Genomic DNA, 13,491 nt, shown 5'->3' with positions numbered 1-13,491 from the left:
GGCTGATTTTGAATCTGTAAAGTGCAAACGCCAGTTTTTAGATCAACAAATGTAATTTTCAATACTGCTGTACAACTGCAAAATCCCACCCCAACCAAAAACATATCTAAAGCAAATTAACCATTTCCTCTTTATTTTAATCTTTCTCTTCTGCAGGTCTGTTCAGGAATGTGACCCACTTGATCTATGTGCCTTTGTAATTGACATAAAGCCCCATTATAAACATGTTTGCAATTACAATACAATGCTCTTAACATAAAGTAGTTTTTTTTTTTTAAACTCCTCCATAGCATTGTGTTGCATGTAAATGGCTTTGAAATAAAAATATGGTCACAGGGCATGAAAGCCTGAGCAACATTAAAACAGAGCTCAAACAAGTACACTTTTTTTTTTTTATTCATTTTTGTAATGTTGAATTAGACCATTACATTAAAATGAATTAATCCATGATGCATTGAGGCGTCGTTGTAGGTAGATGTTAATACTGTCTTCAGAAATCACAGCACTTATACAGCCTTTTGCTCAAGACCAGGTCCCTCAAACTCTGTGAAGAGTTTGTCATGTTTGTCTGTTAATTTAAGGCAAACACATGATCTAAAAAAATAATGACCTAAGCTTTGGGATTAGAAATCCCTGGAAGCTACAGTTGTAACATGCTGGTCCACATAATGGAGAAAAAAAATAAAAAATAAAAGCAAGTCTTCAAAGTGACAAAATATTGCATAAAAACAATATGCATCATATGTTCTGTATGTTTTAGGTAGTCATTGCATGCTGCATTTTAGACTGCACCTTATGTACCTGCCCCAAAATCAGCTCAAAGACTGAAATTGAGCACAATGTGCATCAACAAAACGGAAAGAAAGTCAATGACATTCCCTAAAACCATTAATTTAAGGTTACAAGGTCTGAAAGCTTCAAAAACATTAAGTAACCAAATTGTTTAGACACTGAAAACAGTGACAAGAACAGAAAAACATAGAAATAAATGCATTTTGAGTAGGGAAAAAAGAGACTATTAATACAAAAAGAATTGTAGATGTATAGATGAAAAAAAGTCACCATAAATCAGTGTCATTACAGTGACACCAGTCTCCCCTCATTGAGGGGAAACATTCACATATGCTTCTAGAAACCGTAAGCACGTCTTAAACGATCTCCTCCAGATGTATCCTTACCAACAAGTGCAAAATGCTGGCCACAGCCCATCAAATAAGCCAGTAAACCAAAGAGGATGTGCGGTAAGGCTGGAAAAAAAATCTCACAAGAACTTACGTTCTCTCGACAACTCTACCATCTTGATTAATGTTAATCTTTTCTTGTAAATGTACAGTTGGTTGTGTAGCTGCCACAATATGAGAGGTACTGGGGTCTGTTCAGTCAGAGATTAGTTTTAGTGAGGACTGGCTCATGATAAACTCTCCCACACCGAGGAAGTACATGACCTGGACGATTCCAAACAGTGGCGCGATGACTAGAGCCCTGCAACCTGCTCCCTTCAGGAAAGCAGACGGGCCTTCTCGCTTCATGATCTTGCTGTAGGAACAAAGTAACAAGCAAAGGTCACAGGAAGTAGATGATTTACTCATTCCAGAATTAGAAATTAATTAAATCGTAACATTTAAAACAAGTAATTGGACTGATGCGTCACCTGAAACAGTCAATTATGCCATTGTAGGATTCCTCGTTGGCTCCTTTGCTCAGAGACTGCAGCCTGGTCTTAACCACTGCCAAATAAAATTAAAAACAGTGAGCATTTGCATTTCTCAAGTGCATCAATGAAATGGGGCTAAAGAGGACCAAACCAACTCTTACCATCACATGGGTTAACGACAACAGCAGCTGTGGAGCCTGCAACACATCCAGAGATGAATGACCAATAAAATGGTGCAGCCGCATCAGGGGAGGGCTTACCCAACTTGTTCAAATTTGCAAAGAGAGGGAAGTAGACGATCGAGAAAGGTACATCTCTATTTTAAAAAAGGAGAAAACAAAAGTCACTTATGGTCTCATTACTGTGAATGTTTAAATTTAGTGTTGTTACAGTAAAGACTGTATGACGCATTACCTCAATAGAGTTGCACCAAGGCCTTTATAGAGCCCCTGAATGCCTTGAGAGTGCAGTAACTCTCTTGCAATCTGGGTGGCAGATATGACCCTGGGTGAGGTGCTGGGCACCACATTGTAGGAGCGACTCAACACCGCATTTGTGGTCGCCAGTCTATTGGGAGGAATGATGCCTGGTTTTCTCTGCTGAGCGGCTGTAAAGATGATCAGAAAGTTGTTGCTACAGCTAAATGACTGAGTAATACAACTAGACTTTAAAACTCAAAATGTACTCCTATTACTACATGCCAAATGACACAACTGAACAATCAGAATCAAAAAAACTCAATAGGCTAGATTTCATTGCTTCATTAAGCACAAAAAGGAATCCTACCTAGTCTCCCAGCATCCTGTAGTTGAATTTTCAGCATCTCCATTGGAGTAGTGATGATAACCTGGCACATGCCCGCAGCACATCCAGCCAACATCTCTCTAAATACAGTCAGGCCTCTCCTGTAACAAACAAGGCAATGATTATATATGTGTATATATGTGTGTGTATATATAAAATGTGCATTTGAACAAGCACTAAAAAGTGCAGAAGCAGCAAACATACCCATCTTTGGAGAGGTGGCACCGGAAGAAGTCATTGGCAGCCAGTTTGATGGCCTTCTCAGGAGTGACTAGTGTAAGATTAACCGCAGCACCTAAAAGACAAAAAAAACAAAAAAAAAAACAAAGGGTTAAAGAAAACTCCACCACAACTGATCACAGATCAGCAAACACACATTCCCCACCACCATCAAACCAGATATAAAATCTACAACATGGCCTTATCATATACCTATTAAACAGATTATAAGATAAAAATGCTACTAAGAGACTGTAAGAATATAAGCAAAGCTTATGAGAGAACTGTGAGCTGATGATGGAGGGGGATTCTACATAATGAGAACAAAGCCCCCCAAAATTAACTAGCATATAAACAAACAAGACAGAAAAATAGGATAGAATATTCACATAAATGTAGTGAGACAAAAATGAATGCAGGCACATTCCAGAAAGAGACCGACATTAGGGTTGTGCAGTATAACAGTATATAATAGTATGGAAACGTGTCAGCTGGTAGATTTTTCTGTGCTGTTTATGCAGTGTTCAATCTGCACACAATAGAGAGAAATACAGCCTATTCTCTAAACTGTCACAAACAGCTGCTTCCATTGAAGACCGCTTTGTGTAGTTTTGATGTGTTGCACATGCTAACTGTAGTTTTAATATTAATCAACTGATGTGAGGTCACAACAGCATCAAATATTATCTATAATGTACTTTCTATATTATATTTGTAATGTACTGCTGTATTGACTGTTTTTAAACTTAAGTGATAAAGTGAAGAATTGTTTTTACACTGATGCCAGACATTTGGATTTGTTGTGCATACCGCAAGTGTGCATACTAAAGAAAATAATCCATATAAAAAGAAAGAATTAAGACTAAGCAACTTTAATTGGTAAATTATTCATTACAAAAAGGTATAACTATATAATTTAAGCTAAAACATTTTGGGTTGAATTTACATTTAAAGTAATATAAGGATTTGGTCATACTGCCCAGCCCTAATTGAAACTATGTTATTTTAAGATGCCACTGACTTTAAAGACAAAGCACAGCGGTTGTTCACATGATCGGAAAGAAAAAAAAAACTAAAAGACAAAGCAATAATGAGTGTTAAGTGGTGGTGATGATGATAATGATGAATATATTATCCAACAAAACATTCTAGATGTTAACAGAGCATGGCAAGATGGGTTAGTACCAACTGAGACGAGCGAGGATGGTGAAGAAAAAGGAGAGAGAAAAAAAAACTACAAAGAAACAAAGCAAAAAAGTAAAATCAAAACATTTTAAAATCGAAATTCAACAATTATGTATAAACAAAACAAAATATTGTGCCTAATTGTAATATAACAGAGTGAGTGAGAACCATGATAAATGATTTGCCTCCAGCGTGGCTGCGCCTTATCGGCTAGCCTTCACTATCACAGCGGGGACCCATGTCTGTAACATGAAAAACACAGATGCAAACAACAGCATTCCTCACAGAAATGGAGACCCGGCACAAAACAGACTCTAATCTCCTCCAAACTCAACAAATAACACTCTTCAAGGATACTTATATTGGTTTACTGAATAACTGAAGCCAAACAGCTGATCTACCAAATATATAATTACAACATGTTTGATTTGCTTCATTTAAAATTAAACTTCTGAGGCATTAATTAGCATCTCAAAAATAAAAAAATAAAACCTTCATACTTTAAAACACCATATAACCATTTCCAGTTTATTTATCGAGTATATTATTTCCATGAATTTAAAATAAAATGTCTATTTTGAGAGACTGGTCCATTGACATAAGCTAACAGCAAATATTAAAGAGGTAATTATGTGAGATATGTTGTCAGAAATAGGGACAGTCATGTAGAATTATGACTGAAAGTCAAATAAAAATCACCCACTGGTGGTTTGGATGTAACATCACACCTTGAATAGTTAAAATGCCACTATAGTGCATGCATCAGAGGGTTCAAAATAAAGGGTCATATATATATATATATATATATATATATATATATATATATATATATATATATATATATATATATATATATATATATATATATATATATATATACACAAACTACTCTACTACTTTTTGAATAGACTTCAAAAAAAAAATTAAAGGTTAATTATTTAGACCTTGGGAAATCTCTTAAATATTCCTTATAAAGTGCTACAAATAGAAAAAAAAAATCAGTTTGTGTTTAACTATCACCATCCAAGCTATTCTAGTTCATTGTCCGTAGTCATATGGACTGGATTCTTCAAACCTTTTCAGGTGCACCCATCATGCCATATAAGAGGATATACTTATCTAAACAGGGCATAACTATAGTAAACATTAAGGCACTTATGAATAAATAAAAGAGTGAATCTTACCTCTATACATGCCAAAGTATCCCTCAGATCGTACTGTTTTGATGAGGCAGTCAATCCTAAAAAACAAACACATGGGTGTTAACATGGGTCAGCCTGCTTTTGCTTCAACAAATTAACCTGTATTATCAACAAAAGCTACGTGCGGTACGTTCAGTATGTGTTTAAATCATGCATGCGACACGGTCTAGCCTCAATCCTTATAAGGCTTTGCAGTAACCATAGCGGCTGAACCATTGTGTCAGGCGGAAACTAACGGACCACACATCACACATTCCACTAGGATTAACTACCAATGCACATCAAATCAAAGTGAGGAACGGCACAAGCAGGAGTATCTAATAATGGTGTGTGTGAATTGAAATAGAATAAGGAATTTAAGAAAAAGAAGTGGAGAGCTCTTACATGCTCTTGTAGACTTGCTGTCCTGGTCTCTGGTTCTGGAGTCTGGTCTTGGCCAAATCGATGGGAAACACGCAAGTGACCCCAACAATGCCAGCAATACCACCATTAATCAGTTTGGCGGGGAGGCTAAAGGAGAAAGATACAAAATAAATCAAAACATGCCTAAAAAAAAAAATAATACAAATAATAATAATACTAGTTTTGTAAATGTATTGTGTGTAATATGTGTGTGTGTGTGTGTATATATATATATATATATATATATATATATATATATATATATATATATATATATATATATATATATATATATATATATATATATATATATATATACACCTAATTCCTAAAATTAAATTAATGATTTATAATATCCTGTACCTGATTTGTTGAGACATTGTGTGATTTGAGACAAGTTTCAGGAATAAGATGAGGATTGAGTTTGATGAGAGCTTCTTGCAGTGATCAGTGAAGAAAATTCAGACCTCGAGAGCAAAGACCTGGAGAAAAGACACAGTGATTAATGTTAACTGACTGATATACGTTAAGCCTTCTTACACGTAACGTTACTCTACAACCGGAAACAAATAACTTACACCTGTCATTAAACACTTCCTACGCATCACGTGACGGTTTAATCCGCCGGCCAAAACACTGAGCCGTAAGGTCAGACGAGACTGACTCACTGCCGGTTAATGTGTGTGCGAGCACATGGAGGCTGCGGCTGCACGCATGTGTTCAGTCAGTGGGGGTGGCTTAGTGGCGTGTAATTGGATCTCTGGTCTGTTGTGTAGAGAAAACAGTAGTCTGACTGGGAAGTAAAACTCATTTCCGCGAACAGTTTGCTTAAAAGCGCGGGCAGTTCTTTTACGTTCTGATGCAATCACGTGGTCTCTGACATCCCGCCTATTAAATACATTGAAACGTTTCGGTAAAGCCATACATATACACATTATGCAGTTTATTAACAAGGGGGGTTGCTGTTTACTCGCCAGTTGCGCTTTCAAAATGATTTTGTGAACCAGATCAATGTGTTCATCAAAAAGAGTCGACCCAGAAGAATGATTCATTTTCGAATTGGAAAGATAACAGCTCAAGACCTGACACGTTTCAGTGGCATTCCTCTTACACGCCCATTGCCTTTGGTTTGCAAACAAGCTTAAGTTTCTGCATGTTTTTCTTTGGCAATTTTATAACCAATTGTATTTTTTTTTTTTTTTTTTTACAAACATCGTTCCCTATTGTGAACATTTTTGTGGCTGTTGCATTAAAGATACAATATTAACAAGACAATTAAGTGCATGAAATAAATAAATAAATAAAACAATTCTCGATAGCAACCTTTTGAACGCGGTTAAGGAAATTCATTCAGCATTTCTAGAAAAGCGGAAGTGAATTACCCGGTTTGGCCTAACGGTCTAAACTGCAGGTTAGTTACACAGCAAACTAAACCCGATTTAAATAAACGAAACACTTGAGAGAACTGTTATCTCCAACCCCGAAGATATTAAAATATTACAAGTCAAATTATTATATTACCGGTAACCGTTTGGTCGGCGAAGAGCTGGCTGCAACAACATTTCTATTTCGGATTTATTTCTACTATTTAACTTGTATATTAGTAATGTTACTAGAACATACATCTGTTTTACGCTTTTTCCCAAACAAACACTTACCTCAGAAATGAGCTGAAATCGTTTAAATATTTGAATGAGGTTCCGTATTCTAGAACGCTCCACGACGAGGGACTTTGAATGAATGTTTGAATGGAAAATTCCTTTCGGTTTTAAAATAGGAGGCGGGGCATTTGTGCGGTGTAAATGTACGTGTCCAATCATGCCTCAATATATCTGTATGCCCACATTCGATTTGCTGTCGGCTCTGAGGACCTCCTACTATGACTCGAAGCCTAGGGGTGTGACAGTAGACACGGTGTCAAATTACAGCGGCCATATCGAAAGAAAGGGTATTGTTGTTCTGTAACTGTGACGTTTCTAGAACAAAAGTTCAGCTTGTTCTAAACACAGTATGTATGCATAATAAAAGAGAAATAAATTATTATCTATGGTTATGATTTATATTATTTTTCATAAAATATATGCAATAAGAACTCGATGGCACAAAGAAAAACATAATAACATAGAATATAAAATATATTAAGTTTTTATTTTACATTTCTTCTGTATTTTTTTATATTTTCTGATTCTCTGTTAAAACGAGATTTTGCCTGTTTAGGTTTTTTTTTTTTTTTTTGAGAATAGACAAAATTTAGTGGATGTGTTCTCCAACAATCACAGGAACTATTAAAATGATACTTTCTCTGACACCAAATTTTTGGATTGCCCTGATTAACATTAGAATGCTTGAGTCGAAATGGTAAACACTGGGAAAAGACTAACATGAAAACAAGCTTTTTCCATATTTTTCTCCTGAAACCCTGTAATTATAAACCGTGCTGTGAGACACAATGCATTTACTCGTTTGGTGTAAGCAGCCTAACTGTGATTAAGAGATGTAGCACACTGACATCCTCTTCCTGATGAAAGTAAATCCCTGGAAGCTTCTTCTCAGTGAAACTCCAGAAAGATCAGTGATCGACATGCTAATCTTTGTTTCTCAGGCTGACAGTTCTAGTAATAAAATTCTAATATAAGTAAACAGTTGTCTGATATGCTTAAAATAACAGACAATGAATGTACAGTACAGGTGTTAAATTAAAACTATCAGGCCTGAAGCTGTTGGGTATCAGTCACAGTAACAGCTTTATTTATAGCTCATTGACTCATAACACGTGAACTACTGATCAGCTCTAATTTAGATGACTACATTGCAGAGCTGTATAGTCTACTGTACTTGTGTCATGCTGTGACTTTCTTCCAGACTTTTCTTAGACACATTTTTTTTTTAGAAATACCTGTATGAAAGTTATGTTGAACAGCTTCAGCAACAACAGCCCCATTGAAATTCAGCCTTGGGCTTCTCAGCCTTTGGTTTATGTTTCAAGTCTAGCCAGTTTTAGCAAGAGGAATGCAGCACAAAAATTCCACTGGACTCTGAGCACAGGGGGATGGTATGCTAGTCCCACCAAGCCTGCAATAGACTGCTGAGCAGCCAGATTCCACCAACTTTATTGTTTGATGTATTATTATATCAGGGCATTGGATTATCACAACATAGACTCATGCACTATTGTCAAGAAAGCATCTGCGCCATTCTAATTTGATTGGGCAGATTGTGACCAAGCCGACAAGAATCCTTGAATAATATGAAGGGGATCACAGTGGAATGGCCATCTCTACATATGAATGAACATGATTAAAGGAAAACTAACAAGGAGAAATAATGAAATAACAACGGAAAGATGAAGAACAACCTCCATGCCATTATGTAATGCATTACAAATTAAAATGTATTGATTTGTACATGTTTGGACAGGGAACAAACGGAACATACAGTATGTTTTTTCTTAATCATATCATGTGTAGTAGTTTTCCATAGCTAGGGAGGAGTAGGTCATGTTTGTACTGGTTGGCAGGACACTGACTGAGAGGCAGGACCTAATATATTTCATTTGCTGTCCTGCCATGAACCCCAAGCATGTGACCATGGTGTCCGTTCTGACCCCCCTCTAGACACCACTTTTCTATAACTCTTTTCTCTTTACTGCCACATAAAAAATTATAATATATTATTGCATGACACCCATAAAAGAAATACATAGTAACGGCTGGTTACAATTGCCCATAAAATACAATATGGCCTATGAATGCAGAAACAAAAGGAGTAGAATGAATGCAAACTTGGGTTAACCATCCACTGAGCTCGTAACATAAATAACCCACAGCTGTTTTGCCTCTAAATATGCTTTATCTAGGAATGAGTGCTCATTTACTACACACAAACACACCACAATGACGGCTACTTCTTGGACAATTAAATGTCAATGACACTGTACGGTGGTTCAATACAAAGCAATTCTTTTAATGAACAACATTTACGCAAAACAATGCTTTACCAAGTGGCACAATTTCAGAAAGAGTATTTAAATTGCCCTTTCAGCCTCCCAAATCATGCAGCTCAACTTAGCAACATTGATTTAATCAGTGACATGCGTTTTAAGGCGGAATCTGTTTGATGACTAATGGCAGACGGTGAATATTTCGGAAACCTGGTTATCATTATTCAGTCACTTAGTTTTGCAGTTCTGGCCAACCCCATCCCATGAAAAAATTTAACTTTTTACGAGGTGAAGATTTTGTATGAATTTGTACGATGCGATTCGCACAAAAACATGTAAGTTATTGAAAAAAGTAAGCCAGAAGGACCACCCCAAACCGTTAGTGGGACATAAACATATTGTATGAAAACAGATTAAAGAAATCATACAAATTCATATGAATTAGTCACCAATTCACCAAAATTTTAAATTGACTGCCATGAGAGTGTGATGGTTCTGGGTCAAAAATTACTTTACCTCGTTTTGCTATAGAGTAAGAATGAATGATTTTGCACAAATTTTTACAATGCAATTCACTGAAAATGTACAATAGAAAAAAGTAAGTATGAAGGCACATAAACCTAACTATCAATAGGACATAAGATCATACAAAAATATACAAAAGAGATTGTACAAATTCTTGAATTAGAAACCAATTTGCCAAAACATACTATAGATTGAAATTCCTGACTAAATCTCTTGTTTTGGTTAAGTCCATTAGATGACTAACCTTTGTCCTACAACCAATTGGAAACCACAAAAGAGTACAAATGAATGATGTTGTATAAATACAATGTGATTCATATGGAAACAGAAGCTTTTTAGAAAAAAGCATGAAGGTCTTACTCTAACCACACCCGTAAACCTAACCAGTATGGGACTTTAGCCAATCGTTTGAAAATGTACAAAAGGAATCATACAAATTCATAGAAATTAGCTAACAATTTGCCCAAATGTAAAACAAATACAAATTGCCATTAAAGTTTGTTAGTTCTGGGACTGAAATTTCTTCACCTCTCATTTTGCATCTATTGCATGACAAGCCTTTGTCTTTACAGTAACCACAAAAGAGTATGAATAATTACACAGACACAAACTGTTAAACCATAAAAACAAACAATAATGATAAAAACTCGTTTTTATGGAAGGATTTTAACTGTATTTTTTTTATAGAAGCACTGCCAATCAAACACTAAAACATAACTAAAGTTTACAGAATTTATATGATCCATAAAATCGTAAGTATTTGAACCCCATTAAAAACACACCTTCTTTTTAACCACTTTTGGCATCATTAAAGACATCATATGCATGATATAAAATACAGCAAACATAATGTGTTAGGTAACTTTGTGATGTAAGGTTTACTCAAAGATTACCTAAAAAAAAAAAAAATGAGTGCCCACAGTCAACTGCTACAGCATAAACAATGTGTTTAATTTAAGTTTTAGTTAATCAAACATTACTCATACTGTTCCCAATATACCTGGATGTAGTTGTTCTCAGGGTACAAATGATGGACAGGTTTGGAGCACTTCATGCCAGAGATGCTGGTTTTGTGGGCACATTCATCACTGTGGGTGTGACAGGTGCTGCAGTGGCAACTAAGTGCCACCGGATAGGTGAAGAGTGGATCTGCACTGAATGTTGTGATGCAGATTTAGCCACATTGTAACTAAATCTATGAACTAGAATATCCCAGATTGTTTTTTAACATAACAGATTGTGAAATGGATATTTCATATTTCCAAACCCATATGAACTTTGTTCTTCTGTGGAACCCAAAACAAAAGTCTAAACAATGGAAATAAAATCTTATCTTTGTTTGTGTTCCACAGAAAGAGGTCTGTCATACAGGCTTGGCAAACAATAACAGGAGTCATTGGATCATTTGTGGAAATCAGCTTGTTCTCTATGTTCTCTACACATCTTCCTCACTTTTCCTCACTGTGTCCACTTACCCTGGAGAAACAGAAGCCCATGCAGATGGTGGTGTTGACAGCCACACAGTAATTGCACTCCTGTCTCTCGATGTAAATTGTGTACTCAGTGGGGGCACACATGGGCATGGCTTCATTTATCAAAAATCCCAGCATGCCAACCACATACACAGGAGACATACTGTAGCTGGCACCTGGCGGTATATCAGGGTGTCTATTAAAGAGATGCAGAAACCAACACAATATACAAAAAATAAACACTAAAACTAGACCAGGCAATGGGATTTAAAAGTAATCTTAAACTTGATTTGACTTTTTTTTTTTTTTTTTTGAGAAATGTGAGTGGTGTGTGGTTGCCAGGTTGTGTATGCAGCCTTTCAGTACCTTCGAAGCTGGCGTTTATTATTGCGACATGTCACGCATTCAAGTTGGAAACATAACATGGAAGTACAGTTTAAAAAAAATGTAAGCAATGTGAACAATAAACCCACATATAACCCACATACAACCTATATTTGGTATGTTTTAGCATAATTCCACAGTGGTAAAGTCAGACCACTCTGTTTATGCTTCAGGTTTTGAAATTACAGTCTAAATTAGATCAAAATATTGGCTAATAAAGCAACTAACCATACTCATATTTTCATTCTTTCTTGTCTTTTGCTTAAATAAAATGCATTTTAGTAGTGGCTGCCTTTGGACAATAAAGTTCTCTAATTTAAATAGCTAGCTGAGTTAATGTAAATTTATTTTATAAATTTGTAAATTTTTATTTATTTATCATATTTATTTCATATCTAGCCTAATTTGTTTTAAGTCCATTTGCAAAGTTTTTATTCATTTGTTTGTTTATTACAGCGTGCAGTGACGCAGCGCTAGAAAAAAAAAAAAAAAAAAAAAACTGGATTTTGAGTTTGAAATTTAGCTACTTTTAACTTTACACACTGTTAAAAACGTGGCGATCTTGCACAAGACACAGAAAAAGCTGCAAGACTCGGGCGCAACGGTCAAAGAGAAAAAAAAGCACATTGCCAGCCCACTAGGCCGAATCACACAGCTGGGAATGAATGATGAATGCCATTTCAGTCTAAAACTCAGAAATACACCATGGATCTCATAACTATCATTTCATGTGTCTTTCTGAGCTTTCTTAAACTTTTTGACTGTCAAACAGCACAGCAGTGCTACAGGAAATCAAAGGACCACTTACCTGGAGGATCCGGTTGAGCCTGCTTGTGTTGAAAGGCTGCTGTTCTTATACAAACACTGAACCTGATCCCCATCTGTCTCCATCATCATCTATTTTGCAGCATGCATAAAATGCTTCCTAACCAAATCACCCATGTGCTGTATATGGTCTCCATTCAGGGCCCACTAAATATTCAGGCTGCATCTAAATTAGTAAGGTTTGTCATATTGAATATCAACTTAAGTCTCAGGTGTTTCTACTAAAATGAATTGTAAAATAAAAATAAAAAAGGAATTAAAATAATACAATTGTAATAACAAATTGGCAATTGTTTTTTTTTTATTTTTTTTACAATGATTATTTATTTTTTGGTAAGTGGTTTTGATAGCATAGCTCTTGGTCTTGGAGGAACTTGATGAAAAATATTTTAAGATATATTACTTTATAATAAAGTCTGTGACCTTTAATTATCCGAGGACAGTTTGAGACATTAAGATCTCAATTGATCTCAAAATTCTACAAATATTAGGGAAGTGCAGGAAAACAACTGAAAGAGAACTCATTTGCCATTTTCCTTTCCTACAGTAGCTTTTTGTGTCTGATCCAAAATCAATCTTGCCACTGTATGATAGCTTTGGTATAAACATATATAATGTCACCTTTTACAATAATTACAGGATTCATTTAATACATTTTTAGTGCTCCTAAGATACTCAGTGTTGAAATATATCCTATGTAGGTCATGTACACAAATCAAGCTGTATTATAACATGGCAACAAATGGGTTTCATTTAGTTCTATAAACCTTTCATAATCTTTCAGGTTTAATTTGGTGTGCAAAGTTCACAGTATCGCAAATGGAAAATTAAATGCATGCACAGTTTGCATGCAGTTCTTTCCAGCTGAGTGATGCATAT

At 35.6% G+C, this 13,491-nt stretch overlaps 2 protein-coding genes across 3 annotated transcripts; both read right to left on the bottom strand.

Moving 5' to 3' along the window:
- Positions 1 to 380: 380 nt before the first annotated feature.
- slc25a55a (solute carrier family 25 member 55a) lies at positions 381 to 7,275 on the bottom strand. 2 transcript variants are annotated; one of them, XM_042758864.1, is made up of 10 exons: positions 7,125 to 7,275; positions 5,830 to 5,948; positions 5,449 to 5,574; positions 5,047 to 5,102; positions 2,663 to 2,753; positions 2,441 to 2,559; positions 2,069 to 2,261; positions 1,816 to 1,970; positions 1,652 to 1,727; positions 381 to 1,536 (listed from the first exon to the last, which is right to left on the bottom strand). In XM_042758864.1, the coding sequence occupies exons 2-10, from the start codon at positions 5,844 to 5,846 to the stop codon at positions 1,377 to 1,379; spliced, it is 993 nt and encodes a 330-aa protein (XP_042614798.1). In that variant the 5' UTR covers positions 5,847 to 5,948; positions 7,125 to 7,275; the 3' UTR covers positions 381 to 1,376. The 2 variants fall into 2 exon arrangements, with proteins under 2 accessions (XP_042614798.1, XP_042614799.1); XM_042758865.1 differs by lacking the exon at positions 7,125 to 7,275 and adding an exon at positions 6,045 to 7,062.
- Positions 7,276 to 10,149: 2,874 nt separating this feature from the next.
- Positions 10,150 to 12,244, bottom strand: LOC109091211 (thyrotropin subunit beta-like). Its single transcript, XM_042759207.1, has 2 exons — positions 11,384 to 12,244; positions 10,150 to 11,106 (listed from the first exon to the last, which is right to left on the bottom strand). The coding sequence occupies exons 1-2, from the start codon at positions 11,563 to 11,565 to the stop codon at positions 10,908 to 10,910; spliced, it is 381 nt and encodes a 126-aa protein (XP_042615141.1). The 5' UTR covers positions 11,566 to 12,244; the 3' UTR covers positions 10,150 to 10,907.
- Positions 12,245 to 13,491: the final 1,247 nt, after the last annotated feature.

This window comes from Cyprinus carpio, chromosome A6 (assembly GCF_018340385.1).
Source record: "Cyprinus carpio isolate SPL01 chromosome A6, ASM1834038v1, whole genome shotgun sequence".
Taxonomy (NCBI): Eukaryota; Metazoa; Chordata; class Actinopteri; order Cypriniformes; family Cyprinidae; genus Cyprinus; species Cyprinus carpio.
This window is presented reverse-complemented; position numbering and strand designations above follow the sequence as displayed.

What these genes read in the sequence shown, in the direction of transcription:
- LOC109091211 (XM_042759207.1), bottom strand. Translation starts at nt 11,565, where the DNA reads ATGTCTCCTGTGTATGTGGTTGGCATGCTGGGATTTTTGATAAATGAA. An exon ending in AGTGGACACAGTGAGGAAAA is followed by an intron (nt 11,107 to 11,383) that starts GTGAGGAAGATG and finishes ACAATGTGGCTA; the next exon opens with AATCTGCATCACAACATTCA.
- slc25a55a (XM_042758864.1), bottom strand. An exon ending in CAGCAAGTCTACAAGAGCAT is followed by an intron (nt 5,103 to 5,448) that starts GTAAGAGCTCTC and finishes TTTGTTTTTTAG; the next exon opens with GATTGACTGCCTCATCAAAA. An exon ending in CTTGGTGCAACTCTATTGAG is followed by an intron (nt 1,971 to 2,068) that starts GTAATGCGTCAT and finishes TTTTTAAAATAG; the next exon opens with AGATGTACCTTTCTCGATCG.